Source organism: Amblyraja radiata, chromosome 4, assembly GCF_010909765.2.
Source record: "Amblyraja radiata isolate CabotCenter1 chromosome 4, sAmbRad1.1.pri, whole genome shotgun sequence".
Lineage (NCBI taxonomy): Eukaryota > Metazoa > Chordata > Chondrichthyes > Rajiformes > Rajidae > Amblyraja > Amblyraja radiata.
Window position 1 is genome coordinate 62191110 of NC_045959.1, and position 23360 is coordinate 62214469.

Consider the following 23360-nt stretch of genomic DNA (forward strand, 5'->3'; position numbering starts at 1 on the left):
GAGGGGTACCCGATGAATTTAAAGCCAGAAATCAGATAGCTGCGGGCTTTGAGTCCATACTCTTCTGGTGGTCCACAATTAATAAAAATGTGGACTGGATCAACTACTTATACTACAATCAACAACGCTTTATAAATTACACTCGAGATGCAGTTGAAGGATTAGCGGAACAACTGACAGCTACCAGCCAAATGGCCTGGCAAAATCGCATGGCCTTGGACATGCTACTGGCTGAGAAGGGAGGGGTGTGTGTAATGTTTGGCGAACAATGTTGCACATACATCCCCAACAACACTGCTCCGGATGGGTCAGTGTCAAGAGCCCTAGCAGGTCTCACCTCTCTGTCTATCGAATTGGCTGAGAACTCTGGAGTAGACACCTCCTGGACTGGGTTTCTAGACTCCTGGTTTGGGAAATGGAAGCACATCTTTACATCAGCCCCAACATCAGTGATAGTCATGGTGGGGTTACTGTGTTTGTTCGGATGTTGTATCATTCCCTGCGTACGGGGATTGGCTCAGCGATTGATAGAAACAGCCCTGACAAAGAACAGTGCTGCCACCATGATGGCCTTCAGAACACAGTATGACCAACGAGAGGAGGATAGGGAGGTGAAGAATCTTCTGCTAGCATTAGAAAAGGAGGAGATAGAGTAAATCAAGGGTGCGTAGCAAAAAAGAAAAGGATGGATTGTGAGGAAAGAGTTAATAGACATGGTTGATTTAGACTAGGGATAGAAAAATATAACTTAGAAAGAAATAAGATGTCAGCAGAAGCCAGACTGCTAGAATAGAAAGTAACGATATAAAGAACAGAGAGAAATTCTAGATAAAAAGTAGCAACAGAAATACTTCAGTAGAAGTTTGGGTGGACGTTCCACGACGTTCTCGTGGGAATCTGGGTTTTATGTTATGATTGGAAGAAGCTCAATGGGTGTGAAAATAGTGAAAAGAAATGTATAAAGATAGAAGACATCCCGATCCTCGGTGTGCCTCTAGGGGACATCAGAGGAGAGGCACCTATTCTGCAGAATATGAACTTAATAAAAACACTTCTTTGTCTGAATTTGTCTCAAGAGCATTTGTGATTTTTGAATCTCACACAGCCGAACACTTAGCCCATTGTGCCCATTGCGCCATCTGTCGTCCCAACTTAGGGCACAGGCAGAGTTTTTGAGACTTAAAAAAGCACACCGACAATTGCTCAAGTTTAGTGGCAGTAATAAAAAGAGGAAAACTGTTTCAATTCACCAGTACAGAAAAGTTCATGAAAAACTAAAGGAAGGGAAGAGGATGTGAGATGCCTCGAATTTGACAATATTGTCCTCAAAGAAACAATCGAAACTCTGGAGGCTGCCAGTATTGTCAAGTCAAAGGTGGACCAGAAGACTTACTCCTCAACAACAAGGATGCATGTGTTTGACTGTATTGTTAACAAAACTCCCACAGCAAACATTCCAATCCTGATAAACCAGTTCTACAAGTGTAGTGGACTTAATCTGGATCATGTTCCTCGACACAGTGCAGTTGAAGTTATGGCCTGAGAATTGGGAGCTATTGCTGAGTTGCAGACAGCAGAGATGATCCTTGCAACAAAGGACTTGACTGTGGGTTTTGATGCAACCATCCAAGATGAGACCCATATTAACAATGTACACTTCACCACAAATAAATGTCTTTCTGCAGCAGTCGATGAATTGGCTGGTGGGACTGCTGAGGACTATGCACAACATATTTGTGTAAAACTTACACTTATTTCAATGAGCAAGCAGATTTCCAAGACACCAGGCAAAAGATAATAGACAACATTTCATATACACTGAGTGACAGGTGTGCAGCTAATCATGCTGCTATTAGGATTGTGAACAGTGAATGGGGTAAATCTTTGAATGAGCTTTACTGCCACTTGCATCCTCCATCACAACATCAGTTCGCTCAGCCCTCAAAATGCACAAACAATCCAGAGGAAAATTCTTGTTTCGGAAAGACTGTCTAGCAGGAAATGTCATACTGCAGATGAACAAACTTCGGTACAAGAATGGAAAAGGGGCCACAAAAGTATTTGTTGCATTTTTGGATTAAAGGAACAAGGTGTCCTCCCACGGTACCGTGGCAACAGATTACATATACTTTTCCATGTTAGTGGCAAGATCAGAGAACATTATGATGACTTTGTTGCCCTGCTGAATAGCGGAACATCCTGTGGGGGGTTGAGAAGCGCCATCCTCCATGACTTCACCCAGGCTGAAGCAAAAGTAGAACTTCAGATATTAAGCTTACTTGGCAAATATCTGACTGGGCCTTGGATGAAGCGCTTCTACACTTTAAGCCAGAATCAGATCAACCATGTTGATGGCATCAAAGTGGTTAATGGGGTGATTGCTGCTCTAAAGGAAGCCACAGAAAATCCAGAGAACTTGATATTGGCAAGGGAAGATTTCTTCGGTGAGGAGGTGCATCTTGATGCCACGTTGACAAAAGTTTGGGAGCTACCAGTACATCCACAGTTCAGTATAAAGATGAGGAGCTGTCTTCAAGCTGTCATCACTGTGTTGGAAAGGCAGTATAGTAAATACTTTGTTCAAGAAGGAACTGCAGATGCTGGAAGATCGAAGGTACACAAAAATGCTGGAGAAACTCAGCGGGTGCAGCAGCATCTATGGAGCGAAGGAAATAGGCGACGTTTCGGGCCGAAACCCTTCTTCAGGCTGATGGGGGTGGGGGGGAGAAGGAAGGAAAAAGGGAGGAGGAGGAGCCCGAGGGCGGGGGGATGGGAGGAGACAGCTCGAGGGTTAAGGAAGGGGAGGAGACAGCAAGGGCTAGCAAAACTGGGAGAATTCAACGTTCATGCCATCCGGACGCAAGCAACCCAGGCGGAATATGAGGTGCTGTTCCTCCAATTTCCGGTGTTGCTCACTCTGGCAATGGAGGAGACCCAGGACAGAGAGGTCGGATTGGGAATGGGAGGGGGAGTTGAAGTGCTGAGCCACCGGGAGTTCAGGTAGGTTATTGCGGACTGAGCGGAGGTGTTCGGCGAAACGATCGCCCAACCTCCGCTTAGTCTCCCCGATGTAAATCAGCTGACATCTAGAGCAGCGGATGCAGTAGATGAGGTTGGAGGAGATACAGGTGAACCTTTGTCGCACCTGGAACGACTGCTTGGGTCCTTGAATGGAGTCGAGGGGGGAGGTGAAGGGACAGGTGTTGCATTTCTTGCGGTTGCAACGGAAAGTGCCCGGGGAGGGGGTGGTACGGGAGGGAAGGGAAGAATTGACAAGGGAGTTGCGGAGGGAGCGGTCTTTGCGGAAGGCAGACATAGGGGGAGATGGGAAGATGTGGCGAGTGGTGGGGTCACGTTGGAGGTGGCGGAAATGGCGGAGGATTATTTGTTGTATTTGCCGGCTGGTGGGGTGAAAGGTGAGGACTAGGGGGACTCTGCCCTTGTTGCGAGTGCGGGGATGGGGAGAGAGAGCAGTGTTGCGGGGTATGGATGAGACCCTGGTGCGAGCCTCATCTATGGTGGCGGAGGGGAATCCCCGTTCCCTGAAGAACGAGGACATTTCCGATGCCCTGGTGTGGAACGTCTCATCCTGGGAGCAGATGCGGCGTAGGCGGAGGAATTGGGAGTAGGGGATGGAGTCTTTACAGGGGGCAGGGTGGGAAGACGTGTAGTCCAGATAGCCATGTGAGTCAGTTGGTTTGTAGTGTATGTCGGTCAGAAGTCTGTCCCCTGCGATGGAGATGGTGAGGTCAAGGAATGGTAGGGAACTGTCGGAAATGGTCCAGGTGTATTGGAGTGCCGGATGGAAGTTGGTGGTGAAGTGGATGAAGTCAGTCAGTTGTGTGTGGGTGCAGGAGGTGGCCCCAAAGCAGTCAATGTAACCGAACGGTCTGTCCTCAGCAGAGGTCTTACCTTTGTCCCCCTCCGTCCCCATCTCAATGAGTTCCGCGCCCACCATGACTTGGAGCGCTTCTACCGTCGCCTCCGCCTCACAGCGCACTTCCATGGGAAGGAGTCCTCGCCCCCCAATGATGACCCTTTTTCCCGTCTCCAACGCACCCCCTCCTCGTGGAACCCCTCTCGTAAAGTCCCGGCTCTGGAACTCTTTATCCAGAACTGCCGCCGCGACGTCAACCGCCTCAACTTCTCCACTCCCCTGTCTCACTCCAATCTCTCCCCCCCTGAACGCACTGCCATTGAATCACTCCGCAAAAAACCAGATTGGGTTATCAAACCAGCCGACAAGGGAGGTGCCGTGGTAGCTGGCGCGTCGATCTCTACAAAGCTGAGGCCACGCGCCAACTCTCGGACACCTCCTCCAACTTGCCCTTAGACCATGACCCCACTGATGAGCACCAGGCCACCATATCTAGCACCATCACCAACTTCATCAATTCCCACGCCCTGCCCGACCAAGCTTCCAACCTCATCGTTCCCCAGCCCCGCACGGCCCGTTTTTACCTTCTCCCCAAAATCCACAAACCCGGCTCTCCCGGCAGACCCATTGTCTCTGCTTGTTCGTGCCCCACCCGAACTCATCTCCACATACCTTGACTCCATACTATCCCCCTTGGTCAAATCCCTTCCCACCTATGTTCTAGACACCTCAGACACTCTCCGCCGCCTCCGCGCATTCCACTCTCTGGGCCCTCACCCCCTCATCTTCACCATGGATGTCCAGTCACTCTACACCTCCATCCCCCACCACGATGGCCTCAAAGCCCTCCGGTTCTTCCTCGACCAGAGGGGCAACCTACACCCAGCCACTGACACCCTCCTCCGCCTAGCGGAGTTGGTCCTCACCCTCAAGAACTTTACGTTTGACTCCTCCCATTTCCTCCAAACACAAGGCGTAGCTATGGGCACACGCATGGGCCCCAGCTACGCCTGCCTCTTTGTCGGGTACGTTGAACAATCCTTGTTCAATACGTACCAGGGCCCCATCCCCGACCTCTACCTCCGTTACATTGACGACTGCTTTGGGGCCACCTCCTGCACCCACACACAACTGACTGACTTCATCCACTTCACCACCAACTTCCATCCGGCACTCCAATACACCTGGACCATTTCCGACACTTCCCTACCATTCCTTGACCTCACCATCTCCATCGCAGGGGACAGACTTCTGACCGACATACACTACAAACCAACTGACTCACATGGCTATCTGGACTACATGTCTTCCCACCCTGCCCCCTGTAAAGACTCCATCCCCTACTCCCAATTCCTCCGCCTACGCCGCATCTGCTCCCAGGATGAGACGTTCCACACCAGGGCATCGGAAATGTCCTCAGTTCTTCAGGGAACGGGGATTCCCCTCCGCCACCATAGATGAGGCTCGCACCAGGGTCTCATCCATACCCCGCAACACTGCTCTCTCTCCCCATCCCCGCACTCGCAACAAGGGCAGAGTCCCCCTAGTCCTCACCTTTCACCCCACCAGCCGGCAAATACAACAAATAATCCTCCGCCATTTCCGCCACCTCCAACGTGACCCCACCACTCGCCACATCTTCCCATCTCCCCCTATGTCTGCCTTCCGCAAAGACCGCTCCCTCCGCAACTCCCTTGTCAATTCTTCCCTTCCCTCCCGTACCACCCCCTCCCCGGGCACTTTCCGTTGCAACCGCAAGAAATGCAACACCTGTCCCTTCACCTCCCCCCTCGACTCCATTCAAGGACCCAAGCAGTCGTTCCAGGTGCGACAAAGGTTCACCTGTATCTCCTCCAACCTCATCTACTGCATCCGCTGCTCTAGATGTCAGCTGATTTACAATGGGGAGACTAAGCGGAGGTTGGGCGATCGTTTCGCCAAACACCTCCGCTCAGTCCGCAATAACCTACCTGAACTCCCGGTGGCTCAGCACTTCAACTCCCCCTCCCATTCCCAATCCGACCTCTCTGTCATGGGTCTCCTCCATTGCCAGAGTGAGCAACACCGGAAATTGGAGGAACAGCACCTCATATTCCGCCTGGGTTGCTTGCGTCCGGATGGCATGAACGTTGAATTCTCCCAGTTTTGCTAGCCCTTGCTGTCTCCTCCCCTTCCTTAACCCTTGAGCTTGTCTCCTCCCATCCCCCCGCCCTCGGGCTCCTCCTCCTCCCTTTTTCCTTCCTTCTCCCCCCCCACCCCCCATCAGTCTGAAGAAGGATTTCGGCCCGAAACGTCGCCTATTTCCTTCGCACACTCACACACACACACACGAGGCTTCGGAGGCTTCAGCTGTGGGCCCTGTGGACAGTAATTACGGGAACGACGGCCCAGGCTTACGGCCAGCGTGGAGGAGCAGCACTAAATCCAGCTCAACTCTGCCTGTCTAGCCGGTTAACCTACAGCCCTGCCTGGGCTGACGAGACACCAGTCCGGAACCATGGAGCTAGAGCTGCTTCGCCGCGCAGGCCGTAAACCTGGGCCTTCATTCTGGTAAGTCCAGGCAGGGCTGTAGGTTAACCTGGCGGGACAGGCAGAGTTGAGCTGGAATCACCGCGCTCTAACCTCAGTCCCACCCCCCTACTCTAACCGACACCTCCCTCATCCAATCATCGCGCTGAATCATCATATCCCGCTCCCATTGCCTGCTGACCGACATCTCTCTCGTCCAATCGGCGCCCTCGATCATCAATCCTACCCCCAACTGTCTCGCAGAAAGCGGAGATTTCTCCGGGTTTTAAAATCCGGATGACAATCCGGATCGTCCCCCACATCACAAAACAGGGGGGGACATGTCCCCCCTGGCTCCCCATCCCCCCCCGGGCCCCCCGGGAGAGAGGAAAAAAATAGGAAATAAATTGAAAGAGACTGATTTAAACAGCATTCGCAGAGATAATCCGAATTTGGACAACTCCATATGTGATGATCCACAGGACATTCTTAATGGGAAAATAGTGGGCAGAAAGGCATGGTTTGAAGAGCAAAAACTTGTAGTTTACAATGCCAAAATTGAAAAGTTGAGAAAAAACAAGGTGTGCAGAGTTGCTTATTGGTTGCAATCTGAGGAGTATAATGATGCTACTGATTATGATATGCCAATGTACCAGCTAGCAACTGATCTTCTCCATACAGACTTGGTCTTTTGCTCGAAATTGTAATTTATTTACCTGTCTGTTACGGACTTACAGCATATAATACAATAATATTAAAGTTCTGAATTTTTAAATTTTCAAGGCAATCTGGGTGTTTATGATTATTTCTGTCACAACAGTCAATTTTGTAATTAGCTACAATTAGGTAACTAACTAATTATATGCTTTAATTTCAGGTCATCCAAGTAAGATGTTTCATATTTGTTTCAGAATGCTTCAATCTATAATAACTGAAAATTCAGTTCTCTTAATTTTTAAGAAAGTTATGGGCTTTTGACTGTCCTTGATCACAGCTTTTGTGTTAAATTAATGGAAAAGCAATAGGGAACAAGATGCTAATTTCCGAGTATGAAAATGACCATAACTTTTTTAATACTGAAGATATGAAAGTGAATTAGGTATCAAATTAAAGTTATTTTTATGCTTTATATGATGGGATAAATTACAGACTTGATTTTTAAAATCTCAAAATTTTGTAATATTCCTAGTTGGTGAGGATTTTGAAAGGAAATACAAACAAATATGTTTAGCAAGATAATTTTTTTTAAATTGTCGTAGGGAAAAAAGAATGAGCAAAGATAATGTGGGTCTGTACAACAAATATAGGAAATATTGTAATTGAAAGCAAATTGCTTTCAGGGCGGCATGGTGGCACAGCAGTAGAGCTACTGCCTTACAGCGCCAGAGACCCCGGATTGATCCTCACTACGAGTGTTTGTCTGTATGGAGTTTGTACGTTCTCCCCGTGGCGTGCATGGGTTTTCTCCAAGATCTTCGGTTTTCTCCCACACTCCAAAGATGTACAGATTTGTATGGTTAATTGGTTTGGTTAAATGTAAATGTGAAATTGCCCCAAGTGTGTTTAGGGTGGTATTGTGTGGGGGATCGCTGGTCGGTGTGGACTCGGTGGGCTGACGCTCCTGTTTCCACACTGTAGCTCCAAACTAAACTAAATTAAACAAAGCACGGCAATATAACTGGGACTTTGGAGAAACAGATAAACAATAATAATGGGCAGAATTTCAACAAAATTAATCTAAACAGGAAAACAATATTAGTAAAGTTAACAACACCAGAGATTGAAGATTTTCACCTCAGGGTTTTAAGATCGTAGATAAGGAAATTGCATGTTGTTTAAACCTCGTTCAATTTGAGAAGTCTTGTCAGATTTGAAAATAACAATTGTACAAATTCAAAATTACATTGTTTATTAAGATTGCAGGGGAAAATAAGGAAATCATAAATTTGTTGTTGGAATGTTGTGGGAAGTTTTTGGAAACTATAATCAAGAACAGAATGACTAAAAACTTAAGGAAAGTTTGAGCAGATTAGAGAGAGACAACATAGATTTGTCATGGATAGTTGAAGTTTAATGAACCCAATTTGATTTCTTGCGAAGTAATTGAAGGCAAGCTATTGACTTGGTTAAAATATTGATTTGCTGGTAGAACACAGGCTCAAATAGGAAAGGAGTGACAAGTGCATGCTTCATTGCTAGGAATTAGTTCACAAATGACCACATTTATGAAACTTAATTTCACAATTTTCCACAGCGGAATTTATACACACTGAGCAAGAAAAATGGCTACTTTAGCAATACAGCATGAAAACAGGACCTTCGGTCCATCGAGTCCGCACTGACCGGCATGCACCTCATATACTAGCACTCTCCTACACACTAGGGACCATTTACAATTTTTACCAAGGGCAATTAACCTTCAAACCTGTAGGTCTACAGAGTGTGGGAAGAAACCAGAGCATCCAAGATATGTGAAAAGAAAGAGAAGATATGTGAAAAGAAAGAGATTAGTTAAAACAAATGTAGGTCCCTTGCAGTCAGAAACGGGTGAGTTGATCATGGGGAACAAGGATATGGCGGACCAATTGAATAACTACTTTGGTTCCGTCTTCACTAAGGAAGACATAAATAATCTGCTGGAAATAGCAGGGGACCACGGGTCAAAGGAGTTGGAGGAATTGAGTGAAATCCAGGTTAGCCGGGAAGTGGTGTTGGGTAAATTAAATGGATTAAAGGCCGATAAATCCCCAGGGCCAGATAGGCTGCATCCCAGAGTACTTAAGGAAGTAGCTCCAGAAATAGTGGATGCATTAGTAATAATCTTTCAAAACTCTTTAGATTCTGGAGTAGTTCCTGAGGATTGGCGGGTAGCAAACGTAACCCCACTTTTTAAGAAGGGAGGGAGAGAGAAAACGGGGAATTACAGACCAGTTAGTCTAACATCGGTAGTGGGGAAACTGCTAGAGTCAGTTATTAAAGATGGGATAGCAGCACATTTGGAAAGTGGTGAAATCATTGGACAAAGTCAGCATGGATTTACAAAAGGTAAATCATGTCTGACGAATCTTATAGAATTTTTCGAGGATGTAACTAGTAGCGTGGATAGGGGAGAACCAGTGGATGTGGTGTATCTGGACTTCCAGAAGGCTTTCGACAAGGTCCCACATAAGAGATTAGTTTACAAACTTAAAGCACACGGCATTGGGGGTTCAGTATTGATGTGGATAGAGAACTGGCTGGCAAACAGGAAGCAAAGAGTAGGAGTAAACGGGTCCTTTTCACAATGGCAGGCAGTGACTAGTGGGGTACCGCAAGGCTCAGTGCTGGGACCCCAGCTATTTACAATATATATTAATGATCTGGATGAGGGAATTGAAGGCAATATCTCCAAGTTTGCGGATGACACGAAGCTGGGGGGCAGTGTTAGCTGTGAGGAGGATGCTAGGAGACTGCAAGGTGACTTGGATAGGCTGGGTGAGTGGGCAAATGTTTGGCAGATGCAGTATAATGTGGATAAATGTGAGGTTATCCATTTTGGTGGCAAAAACAGGAAAGCAGACTATTATCTAAATGGTGGCCGACTAGGAAAAGGGGAGATGCAGCGAGACCTGGGTGTCATGGTACACCAGTCATTGAAAGTGGGCATGCAGGTGCAGCAGGCAGTGAAGAAAGCGAATGGTATGTTAGCTTTCATAGCAAAAGGATTTGAGTATAGGAGCAGGGAGGTTCTACTGCAGTTGTACAGGGTCTTGGTGAGACCACACCTGGAGTATTGCGTACAGTTTTGGTCTCCAAATCTGAGGAAGGACATTATTGCCATAGAGGGAGTGCAGAGAAGGTTCACCAGACTGATTCCTGGGATGTCAGGACTGTCTTATGAAGAAAGACTGGATAGACTTGGTTTATACTCTCTAGAATTTAGGAGATTGAGAGGGGATCTTATAGAAACTTATAAAATTCTTAAGGGTTTGGACAGGCTAGATGCAGGAAGATTGCTCCCGATGTTGGGGAAGTCCAGGACAAGGGGTCACAGCTTAAGGATAAGGGGGAAATCCTTTAAAACCGAGATGAGAAGAACTTTTTTCACACAGAGAGTGGTGAATCTCTGGAACTCCCTGCCACAGAGGGTAGTCGAGGCCAGTTCATTGGCTATATTTAAGAGGGAGTTAGATGTGGCCCTTGTGGCTAAGGGGATCAGAGGGTATGGAGAGAAGGCAGGTACGGGATACTGAGTTGGATGATCAGCCATGATCATATTGAATGGCGGTGCAGGCTCGAAGGGCCGAATGGCCTACTCCTGCACCTAATTTCTATGTTTCTATGTTTCTATCCGGAGAAAACCCATGCAGTCACAGGGTGAACGTACAAAGTTTGTACTGACAGCACCCGTAGTTAGGATCGATCCCGGGTTCTTGGGCGATGTAAGGCAGCAGCTCTCCTGCTGCACCACCGTGCCACCCTATCACAAGCCAAAACATAGACAAATTAGTTGAATTGCTCATAATCACAGCCGGTAAATTTTCCCTGTTCTTTCCTCTCTCTGTGCCCATTTCCGGCATCCATCAACATTGCATCGTTAAACAGCTTCCAACCTGCCGTGGTTAATAATTTCTGACCTTTATGCTTAATATCACGCATTTCCCATTTCTGAGATATTGCACCATGATCAGATTAGATTTCCATTATTTTTCCTAATATTTCATCCTAGGCTATCAGAATGTAAATTCTGCTTGTGGGGTTTATATTCCCTCATTTTATATTTTTACTCTGCTTTACATGTACAATGAGTGTGATTAAAAAAAGTGATTTCACCCAGAAGAATAGTTCTGTACTTCTAACATGCATTGCTTATGTATCCACGGAGTCACTGTAAAATACATCTTTGCATTTCCCTGATGAATTGTCACTCCTGTACATGGAGGATGAATTTCAACAACTACGCCATTGCTGAGGATCGATTGCCTAATGGCTGAATTTAAGCTTATGACGATGATTCACAGGGAAATGCAATATTCTCTTGCCTGCACACATTGTGTCTCCTGTCTTAACATCTTTAAGGAAAGGAGAAAAATAATATAGGAATTGATCTTACTTAGGGGTAAAGAGGAGCATTCTCCTCTCTAAGCCCTTTGGCTTCTGTGACTCATTAAAGGCCCTTAACTTTTCTCTTCAAAGGACACAATGTGCTGGAGTAACTCAGCGGGTCAGGCGGCATCTTTGTCCGGTGTACCAAGGTACAGTGAAAAGCTTTTGTTGCGTGCTAACCAGTCAGCGGAAACACTATTACAATCGAACCAACCGCAGTATACATACAGATACAGGAAACAGGGAATAATGTTTAGACAATAGACAATAGACAATAAGTGCAGGAGTAGTCCATTCAGCCCTTCGAGCCAGCACCGCCATTCAATGTGATCATGGCCGATCATCCCCAATCAGTACCCCGTTCCTGCCTTCTTCCCATTTCCCTTTACTCCGCTATCTTTAAGAGCCCTATCTAACTCTCTCTTGAAAGTATCCAGAGAACTGGCCTCCACCGCCCTCTGAGGCAGGGAATTCCACAGACTCACAACTCTGTGTGGAAAAGTATATCCTAATCTTCGTTCTAAATGGCTTAACCCTTATTCTTAAACTGTGGCCCCTGGTTCTGGACTCCCCCAACATCGGGAACATGTTTCCTGCCTCTAGCGTGTCCAAACCCTTAATAATCTTATATGTTTCAATACGATCCCCTCTCATCCTTCTAAATTCCAGAGTATACGAGCCCAGCTGCTCCATTCTCTTAGCATATGAGCAGTCCCGCCATCCCTGAAATTAACCTTGTAAACCTACTCTGCACTCCCTCAATAGCAAGAATGTCCTTCCTCAAATTAGGGGACCAAAACTGCACACAATACTCCAGGTGTGGTCTCACTAGAGCCCTGTTCAACTGCAGAAGGACCTCTTTGCTCCTATACTCAACTCCTCATGTTATGAAGGCCAACATGCCATTTTATTTCTTCACTGCCTGCTGTACCTACAAGCTTACTTTCATTGACTGATGAACAAGGACCCCCAGATCCCGTTGTATTTCCCCTTTTCCCAACTTGACACCATTCAGATAATAATCTGCCTTCCAGTTTTTGCTGCTAAAGTGGATAACTTCACATTTATCTACATTAAACTGCATCTGCCATGCATCTGCCCACGCACCCAACCTGTCCAAATCACCCTGCATTCTCATAGCATCCTCCTCACAGTTCACACTGCCACCCAGCTTTATGTCATCTGCAAATTTGCTAATGTTAGTGCAAGATAAAGTCTATTAAAGTTCGATTACAGAAAGTCTGAGGGTAGAACGGTAGGCCAGGACCACTCTATATTTGTGTCAAGAGGATGGATTCAGTGCCTTATAACAGCTGGGAAGAAACTATCCCTGAATCCATTGGGGTTTGAACCCTGAACTGCACCTAGTCATTGTTCCAAGATGCTGCATGGGTGGAGTGAGTGGGCAGATGCATGCAGATACAGTATAATGCAGATGAATGTGAGGTTACCAACTGTGGCGGCAAGAACAAAGGAGGCATATTATTATCTCATGGTGGTCAGATTAGGGAAAAAGGGAAGTGCAACGAGACCGGGATGTACAACCAGTCACTGAAAGTAAACATGTAGGTACAGGCAGGCAGTGAGAAAGCCGAATGGCATGTTGGCCTTCATAACGAGAGGATTTGCGTATAGGAGTAAAGAGGTCCTCCTGCAGGAATTTTGGTCACCTAATTTGAGGAAGGACATCCTTGCTATTGAGGCAGTGCAGCTTAGGTTCACGAGGTTAATCCCCGGGATGGCGGGTCTGTCATATGAGGAAAGATTGGAAAGACTGGGCTTGTATTCACTGGAATTTAGAAGGGTTAGAGGGGTTCTTTTAGAAACATATAAAATTATAAAAGGACTGGACAAGCTAGATGCAGGAAAAATGTTCCCAATGTTGGAGGAGTTCAGAACCAGGGGCCACAATCTAAGAATAAAGGAGAGGCCATTTAAAACTGAGATGAGAAAAAATGTTTTCACCGAGAGAATTGTGAATTTGAGGAATTCTCTGCCACAGAAGGCAGTAGAGGCCAATTCACTGGATAAATTTAAAAGAGAGTAAGATAGAGCTCCAGGGCCTAGCGGAATCAAGGTATATGGGGAGAAGGCAGGCACGGGTTACTGATTGCGGATGATCAGCTATGATCACAATGAATGGCGGTGCTGGTTCGAAGGGCCAAATGGCCTCCTCCTGCACCTATTGTCTATTGTCCTCAGTTCATCAGTCATAGGAGCAGAATTAGTCTTCTCCACCATTCAATCGTGGCTGATCTGTCTTTCTCTCTCAACCTCATTCTCTTACCTTCCTCACATATCCTTTGACAACCTTATTAATCAATAATCTGTCAATCTCCACCTTTTCTGTTAAAGAGTCTATGGCAGCCATCCAGTAAAAGATAAAACGCAATGCCATTGCGACCCCGGGCCAGATCATTGCGATTCCACGCCGGCAGGGGGCGGTGTGGAGCGCCAGGTCAAACCGGGTCGGCAGGGGGCGGTGTGGAGCGAAGCCGGATTACGACTCCGGGCCTGCATTGGTGCCAGACTCACCCCGGGCGGCAGACGGCGGTGCGCCGTGACGTCACTGCGGGCGTGCGCCGTGACGTCACTGCGGGCGGTTTCTCCCCCGTCCCAGGCAAAGATCTTTGGTCCCGGGAGCCGCCATCTTGGAGCGGGGAAGCGCCTGTTCGTCAGTCGGAGCGGAGTCACTCGAGGGATGATGTGGTTTCACGCCCGAAGGGCGGTTTAATTTACGTCCCTGGCCTCCGCTCAGTGACTGCGACCTGGCTGGGCGGGGCTGGCGGGGAGATAGAGCAATGCTGGCTGCCCCGCACTGACCCCCGCCGCCCCCACAGCCTCCGGTGGCCCCGGCACCCGACCTGATGCGGCGGTGAGGACAGGCCTGAGCCCGCCTGGAGACAAGGTGAGCGGCAATCGGGACCCTCCAATAAACACGGCCACGACCTGCGTTACTGCTCCTCGCCGGTCCGCCCTCTCCTACCTTCACCCACATCCCGTCCCCTTACCCCCACCAGATCCCCCCTACCCCCACCAGATCATCCGCCCCCCACCATCACCCCCCCCCCCCGACCATCACCTCCCCCCCCCCAGATCCTCGCGCCCCACACCCGATCATCCCGCCCCCACCCAGTTCCCCCGCCCCCACTCAATCCCCCCACCCAGTTCCCCCTCCCGTCCCCAACCAGTTCTCCCCCCTCCTGCCCCCACCCAGTTCCCCAGCCCCCCCGCCCCCACCCAGTTCCCCCCTGCCCTCACCCCTCCTGCCCTCACCCCTCCTGCCCCCACCCAGTCCCCCCCTTCCTGCCCCCACCCAGTTTCCCTCCTTCCTGCCCCCACCCAGTTTCCCCCCTTCCTGCCCCCACCCAGTTTCCCCCCCTTCCTGCCCCCACCCAGTTTCCCCCCCTTCCTGCCCCCACCCAGTCCCCCCCTTCCTGCCCCCACCCAGTTTCCCTCCTTCCTGCCCCCACCCAGTTTCCCCCTTCCTGCCCCCACCCAGTTTCCCCCCCCCTTCTGCCCCCACCCAGTTTCCCCCCCTTCCTGCCCCCACCCAGTTCTCCCCCCAGCCCCCCCAACCAGCCCCCCCTCCTTCCTGCCCCCACCCAGTTCTCCCCCCCCCCCCCCCCCCCCCTCCCCAGCTCCCACACACACATTGCCATGGTCCTTCCTCCCCACACTCAACCTGCCTTCCAGCCAGCCCCTTCCCACAACATTATCAAGACCTTTTCACTCAACTCCAGACCCTTTGTTCTAGACCCAACTTCTTCCTCCCCCCCCCCCCCCCACCCAGTCAACTCCTTTTGACCTCTCACCAAAGCCCTCCCTCAGCTGTTTTTTGATTATCCTTTTTCAGTTGTTCAGCCCAAGCCTTTTTTGTAACCCATTTACACCCTTGACCCCATTTGCACTCTTGTCCCCCATTCCACACTTCCTTTTTCACTTTCCTTGCATTCTCCCCATCACATTAAATGTTGTGATGTTTTGATGTGCACAATGAAAAGTTATAATGTGGAGCTGACTAAAAGCAAATTAGAGGCCGTGTTTAAATATTTAAACTAATTTTGGTGCACCGACCTATTTGAATCTTGTGTAACTGATTTGCTTGGGCATTATCACACTTGTTGTGGCAGAAGGTCATCTCTGATTGTGTGGATTGTGTGCATTAATTATTGTGTGCTTTTGCCTGCCCCAATTACCACATATAGTGTAAAAGCATTGGTAAAGTACAGCAGGTTTATACAGTCTGGATAGCATTTCTTGATGACTTAAAATTATTGGTAACAAGCAGTGAAAGTTTTCATGGCATCCAGGTTCTGAATATTTTAAATTTGTGGCGAAGAAGTCTACACGGGAGATTTGCAAGTTTTAGCAAGTTGAGATTCACTGCAGGCTATCCGTTTGTTAAGTTTATGTTGGGTCCTTAATTTTGTTACTTAGTATATTAAGTTTTAAAGCTGAAATTATGTCACTGAATGAGGTAATGTTATTACTGTTCGTAAAATATGAAACATTATTTGTACATTTACAAATTATTATATATATATATATATATATATAATAATTTGTAAATGTACAAATAATGTTTCATATTTATATATATATAAATCTATCACCTATTGTCACTGTCTTTCTGCGAGTGCATTCAATAAATTGTGAAATGTGTTGAAATTGGGCTGTTTCTGTCCCCCTCTTCACACCACAGTGTTTCTGGCTTACTGCACAACAAGCACCTGTTTTACGTTCCCTCGGGCCCAGCGGGTACCCTGAGAGCAGGTTTTGATCTCTCCAACACTTGGCCAAAGTCCCTTTTTGCTTAAATTTGGGTCAGACAGATGTCGCCATCACTCCCTTGCCTCAGGATTTATGTGGTTTAATGAGGCAGTTATTGTGTTAGTCCCAAACATCCGACAGTATGGCAACGTGCAATGATTTACAGATTGAGAAACCATGCTTGCAGATTCCTTTCGAGTGTAGTGAATGGTAATTATCTTTTGTCACGGAGTTTTAAAAATTCACTTACCTTTGACTGCACCTATCCTTAAAATTTTCAACTGTTCAGCCGAACGTTCAAAAGTTCATCAAATTCATTGTCAGGTCTGCTCATAAGGTTTGGGGAGATGCATCCTGAGAGTCAAGCATAGTCTTTCTGAAATAAGTTTTTGATTTTTGACTGTAACTGCACAAGAACACCCCTTAAATGTCTTGCATATTTATCGTGGTCGCTATGGTTGGTTATTCTCTGAGGTGGCTCGAGTTGTAAATAATCGACACAATGGAAAATAAAACTGAAGCTCGAGTAAAAACAAAATACAGGCACCTCACGTTTTATGCAGGGGTAATGTTCCTGAAAAGCAACGCATAATTTAAAAACTCTTAAGTTTAAACTGACGTAAATTTGCGCACGTTATTTCAAAAGCGCATAAATCAAACATGCGTAAAACACGAGATGCCTGTACTGTGAATCAGCTGAAATAAACAAAAGATGTTAGAAATAGTTTCAATTAAAAGCCGTCAGCTGAAATGTTAACTTTTTCACTCTACCGTTGCTATCAAATCTTCTTATCTGTTTGATGTTTGTGCAATTCACTTTTGTATAGTGTTTTTCCTAGTGAATGATGTGCAAAAGGCTAGTATTTGAGTATGCCAGTTAATTAGAGGAGCATACGGATGTTAGCGTTTATTGCTAGAAGATTGAGCACTGTAGGGAGGTTATGCAATCACATGGGATCCAGGCAAGCCACCTGGATTCAAAATTGACTTGGTGGAAGGAGTCAGCTTGTTGTGGCAGAACACAGAGATAACAATCGGCCATTTAAGTCAGCTGATGCAAAACTTTGTTACCCTACCCATTGAGGGTTCCTTAAGGTTGTGAAAGTGAAAGAGGTTGATTGTTTTTAAGGCAGAGGTAGGTTGTGCCATAATAGGATGAAGGGTTACCGGATGCAGGTGGGAACGTGGAATTCAGATTACAATTAAATCCACCCTAATTAAATCCACCCTAATGCACAACCTGGAGAGGCTGAGTGGCCAACTCTTGATCCTAGTTTGTGTTTGTACGTGCATTTATGATTTTGGTTTTGACTCCGGGCAAGAAGACAAGCCTTTTCCCAACTGAAAAATCACAAGGACTTGAGCTGAGTTTTGAGTTTTAAAATTCACTGAAGAAGAGCTTCAGTCATAAATTCACAATCTCATTGTCCATTTTTGGGAAGAGTAGATTGTGTCAGGGAATTTCAGTGATGCTATAGTCACTGAAGATGGATACGCCCAAATATGGTAACCACAAAGAAATCTTTCCAGAGTCTGCCACAGGCAAAGTCATTCTCGATATCATCTTCAATCACTTCCCCCTTCAGATTATCTTGAAACGGTGTCTATCCATTCCCTCCTGAGATGCTGTCTGATCAGCTGAGTTTTTTGCTCAAGATTCTAGCATCTGCAGTCTCTTGTGTCTGCACTGTGAATTCCATCCAGATGAAGAGATGGTGAGCATGACCATTGTATGTGGCTTTTTTCGCCCTCTCTAATGCCTTTGACCTCATCAATCAAGAGAGATTGCGGCATACTCCTTTCAAATTCAGCTGTCCACAGGCAATAATAACAATTTTACATTTGCAATGTGATGGCATGCTAGACATGATCTTAAAACGTAGGTCCACAACAAACCCGATCTCAGTTAAAGCCAGTGTTGAGTAAGACTGTATCATTGTGCCAGCCCTTTTCTCAATCTTGTTGCAATGTTGCATCTCGTCTCTAACTAAAGTTTCCAATTGGGTGTTGTTAAATTTCAGTACCAATGGGAAACTGTTCATCTGATAGCATTTACACTCCAGAAACAAGGCACCAAAACCTCATTAGTCAGAAGGCGGTACGCTGAAGATGATTTGTAACGGGCGAGTTGTGGGTTCTTGTTGACTCGCTCACTGAAGCGGACGAGAGGATGTCTTCCACTTGATGTCCAAAGAACAAAGGCTCTGCCCTGCTGCATAGTACTGGCCTCCACCAATAAAGGTTCACAGTGAAACCCTGGAAAACACAGATCACTTTCCATGAATCATGATATGTCACTCAGGAAACAGTCATTAATGATGACATTTATGGGCCCTAGACCATTCTTTGATCATTTGAGGGAAGGGATATTTGAAGATCAAGAGCTTGGCATGAAGCAAATTCATGGTTTATTGTGAGGCAATTATCACTGCCTTTGTACACGCTTCAGATCTGAGTTACCTGGAGCAAATGCTTTGTGGTGTTTGGGAGGTGCTATCAACATCACCTCTGCAAAATCTTCCAACTTTACTTGAAGGATAAAGCAAGCCAATGTCAGTTCTCTCTCAGCTAACATTCCCAGCATTCAAGAACCTAATTACACTCATTTGGCTTTTGCACAGGCCACATTGTTCACATCCTGGTACCAGAAACCTTTAACCACTATCCTATTTCAAATTCTGTTAGGCAAAGAGATTGCCAGGTAAATGTGGTGAAATAAATGTGCTCAAAGCCGCTTTGAGAAAAAATGCAACGTTCTCACTGAGTCATGAGGATTCCTTGCCTGTGACTTAAACTGCAGAACAAGCATTTGGGGTGGCATTAAAAGGCTTCAAGTTCATAGGAGATCTATATGTGGGAAAAGTGAACAAATCACCTTGTGGACTTTTCACCACCTCCTGCCGGACACGAATCTCTTGTCCCAACTGTACTAAAAGTCTGCATTTCCTCCAATGCCTTTTTAGCTGCCACAGAACCCACAAAACCAGAGCTTTTTCGTAATAAAATACAGTGGATAATTTCTAAAGAAACTGGGCATGCAGGGACATTTTATATATCTAACAAAGAGCAGCCTTTTTCCAGAGCATGTTCTTCAGAACACATGCCAAACTGGTGAGAAAATGTTTGCTTGACACAGTATCTGAAAATAAGCAGTCTTTTCATTCATATCTGTCTTTGTAGCCCATGTTTTCTTGGTTCGGGTTCGTATAACTGTGTGGGAGATTTGAATATCTAGCTCTGGTTTCATTGACATTGTTACCAAAGATACTAGAGGTGCTCCTCTAGTATCTTTGATTGGTACGCCCCTGTCCCACTATCACGACCTAATTCGCGACCTCTGCCAAGTTTGCCCTTGAGATCGTAGGAGGTCTTCCTCATGCTCGTGAGTGGTCTCCGTGTACTCGTGGCATCAAGTAGGTTGCGGCGTTTTTTCTAGCCTGATAAAAAATGTCCACGGGTTTTTAAAAAAAAGGTCGGTATGGGAAAAATCAATACTTTTTACTCGTGGGTAGGTTGTGATGCTAGTCGTAGGTAGTGGCAGGTGGTCGGAGGCAGTCGAAGGTAATAGCTCCGGGGTGAAAAATAGGTCAGTAGAAAAAAAAGGTTGTTTAAACAGCAGAACGTCACCTCTGTCACTCCAAGGCATGTTTATTCATAGCTGGAGAGTTTTTTGGAGAGGAGACTTGTGTTTTAGAGATGGCACCAAAAAGGCAGCAGCGCAGGGGGAGGGCACAACCCTAAAAAAAAATGGCCATGCAGGTGTTGCCCACCCAAGAGGAGGATTGGCAGGAGGTGATGCCACAGGAGGTAATAGTGCAGGAGTAGGTAGCCCTGCATGAGAGACCCCTGGAGGAAGAGACCAGGGTGGTAGTATATGTCCCCACCACCACCCCATCCTTCACTGCCTCATTTGAAGGCAGCAAAGCAGCCCTTTCTCCTGTGTCTGACACAGCATCAGAGGCAGATGCCCCATTGGTGGTAAGGGAGGGCTGGAGGAAGGTTATGTCCTACACCTTCACCAGGCAGGGGACGGGGACCTTGAGGAATGGTTCCAGCAGAATGCCATCCTGTACGAAAAGGAAAATGAGGGGTACAAGGACAGGGACAAGAATGGCATGCTTGCCATCCACTGCCCCACATGTGTGCTTAAAGTTCCATCTTTTGACAAAGCCCAGCGCCACTCTCTTCCAGTCATCTAGTATACTGGGACAGTCCATTACATCATCTCCATTCACCCATTGAGACCTCTTCTTGTGCTTCCTCTTCATCCTTGCTCTTCCCCTTCTGCCTTTCTTAAAAGGCTGCTGAAGCAAAAGGGCTACTGCAAAACAGAAGTAAAACGTACATGTTCTAAGCCAGTCCAACATAGTCGAAGGAGGTCTTCTTCATAGTCGTGGGAGGTCTTCAACATAGTCGAAGGAGGTCTTCTTCATAGTCGTGGAAGGTTGATTTTTTTTTAGTTCGTTTAAGGTCGTTAGAGGTTGCGAATTAGGTCGTGAAAGTGGGACAGGCCCCTTACATTCCTGAGTCATGCCACTACATAGCTACACAGTAGATGGGATAGGATTCACGTGGATTCACTGTCAGGCATTCAAACCACTGAGAAATTACTGCCTTTGCTGGCTGTAAGGTATTAACAGGCCCCTAAGTTTGTAATGGATGGCATGGAGTTATGCAGGCTACCCAGCACCTTGTGCCCAACCTGTTTTTTTCGGCGACTGTCGCCGTCGTATCAGTGTCGCCAACGATTTTGAACATTTCAAAATCCAGCGGTGACAAAAAAATGTTGCGACACTTGAAAAAACACCGGGCGTTGTCACGCCGCAAATTTTTTCGGTGACGTACATGGTGCTGGCAGTGCCTGATACATGGTGCATGCCCTTAACTCAGCGGGTCAGCCTGACCCACTGAGTTACCCGGTCTGTCTCAAGTATTTATATGGCTCATACAGTTTGGATGACCATTGGTGGCCAAAGGATAGTATTGCTATTTACTTTGAATTAAATGTTTCAATCAAATAAGTACAAATTTTAATATCTAGCATGTATTATTTTAATAATCCTAAGGAATGATGCTATGAATGTCAGAGTTTGAATCTTTTACGTACAACTTTGTAGAAACTACTGGGTATCATAACAACAAACAAAGTAAAACTTTCAGTTTATGTGGAAATTTGGTGTGCATGCCTGTGTACGTGCGTGTTCATACATGCTGGATGATGTTGGCATCTAATGTTACATAGCAAAGTGTTGTCTGCTTGTTTGAACATTGATACGAAGTAACACTTCAAGAGAATCAGATGTTTGTTGCACAGAGGCTATTCAGCCCATTGTATTATATCTAGCCAAAACTGGACTGCAAATCTAATTTGTAGTTTATCGAAGTGCTCATTTGATGCGTTTTAAATGAGGTGAGGATTTCTGTCTCCACTGTTGTTCCAAACAGGAAGCTCTAGACTTCTGCTACTTGCTGAGTGAAGGAAGTTTTCTTTGACTCTCTAATTGACCTTAAATCTATGGGTAGGTGTTAAAGAAGTTATACCACTCCAACCAGCTCTTCCACATATCTCTTATTTTCTGCCCTCGCAATGTCCTTTTGCATATTCCCTATTTCATTTGTTTCTTGACGCATTTCTACTAGAGTAATGATCAGAGCTGTACTGCGTAACAACATGTAGTTACAGAGGGTGCTTCCTCTTTTCTCATTTTTAAACAAAGGTGTAACAGGAAAAACGTTCAATTTCCTATCAAAGCTACTAAATTGGTAATCTGAGGAAAGATGGCTGTTTGAAGATCAAGATATCAAACCGAGCAAAAAGTCCAACGTGCAGCAGTGATCCCGGTTCACGTATACCTTTGAGATGTGAACTACTCAAAACAGGCACCTCAAAGCACTGGAGATTCCACCGAAGCAATCTCTGCAAAATCCACCAGCAAGATAATATCAATACTCGCAACATATCCCAAGACCATATCCTCAGCACTGAGGCCCAAATTGCTCTAATTGCTAAGACATTGTAGGAAGCTAGGGAAGAAATTGCACTGATAGTTATATCATCAATAGCCATAGATGGGGTACTCCAGTATTTTGTGTCTATCGGTAAAAACCAGTATTTGATTGCCAAGCCGGGCAAAATGAGTCGGCATTTAGGTTGCCCGGCTGCACTTTGAATGGTCAATGGCACCTGGGCAACCTCTAACTTCGAGCCCTGCTAAGCCTTTGGCACTGAGCAGGTGCTAGTCGATATTAGGGAAGGTTGGGCAAGTCCCAGTTTTTATTGGGAGTCTAAGCCTTTGGTATTATGAAAGTCCCAGTCAATATTGGGCATGGTTAGTAATTTTGAAGATGACTATGATTGATGGTGGACAACGAAAAAGGTTATCTTAGATTACAAGATGATTTTGATCAACCGGCCAGAGGAATGGGAGGTGGAGATTAATTTGGATAAATGCAAGGTGTTACATTGTGTTAGGACACACCATGACAGGACTTGCACAGTAAATGATGAGGCCCTGAGGAGTATTGTAGAAAATAGTGACTTAGGGGTCCATAAAGATGGAAACATGGGTGAACAGAGTGAAGAAGAAGAAGGCATTTAGCTTTCTTGTCTTCATTGGTCAGGATATTGAGTGCAGGAGTTGGGACATCATGTTGTAGTTGTACAGGAAGTTTGAAAGACCACGTTTGTGGTACAGGCACCTCGTGTTCTACTCATGTTTGATTTATGCGTTTTTGAATTAATGCAATGTTCTTTTAATACCAAAGCTAAATTTATATGCGCTTATTTCGGAATCAAATTTACTGTTGAGAGTGTAATCGAGTATTATCCGTATTAACTTGCGTATTTTTAAATTACGCACCACTTTTTGAATACGTAACCTCCATGTAAAACGTGAGGTGGCAGTACTGTGTACCTTACTAGTCACCTTGCTGTTGGAACAAATATCCAAGTTTAATGACAAGGGTGCAAAACATCTCGACCAGAAATGTCACGCATTCCTTCTCTCCAGAGTCACTGTCTGTCCCGCTTCGAGTTTAAACAGAGCGCTATCATTTTAACGCGTGGGAATTTAAACAAAGCACTCTGGGTTCTAAATATAGCGCTAACGGCTGGAGC

At 46.2% G+C, this 23360-nt stretch overlaps 1 protein-coding gene and 1 long non-coding RNA gene across 6 annotated transcripts in view; one reads left to right on the forward strand and one right to left on the reverse strand.

Annotated features, from left to right (window-relative positions):
* Positions 1–1319: 1319 nt before the first annotated feature.
* LOC116972196 lies at positions 1320–21610 on the reverse strand. Its single transcript, XR_004411735.1, has 3 exons — positions 21600–21610; positions 6588–6593; positions 1320–1352 (listed from the first exon to the last, which is right to left on the reverse strand). It is a non-coding gene; the product is annotated as an uncharacterized LOC116972196 (long non-coding RNA).
* Positions 14073–23360, forward strand: part of yes1 (YES proto-oncogene 1, Src family tyrosine kinase) — a 58529-nt gene continuing 49241 nt past the window's right edge. For 2 of the 5 annotated variants that reach the window (XM_033019611.1, XM_033019613.1), the window contains exon 1: positions 14085–14378. Coding sequence is in view for 1 of the 5 variants with exons in the window: in XM_033019610.1 (XP_032875501.1) it covers positions 21324–21390 (67 nt within the window). In the remaining 4 variants the exon portion in view is untranslated. Of the gene's footprint in view, positions 14383–21309; positions 21391–23360 lie in introns of all 5 variants that reach the window. The other 3 variants (XM_033019610.1, XM_033019614.1, XM_033019612.1) reach the window with 3 other exon arrangements.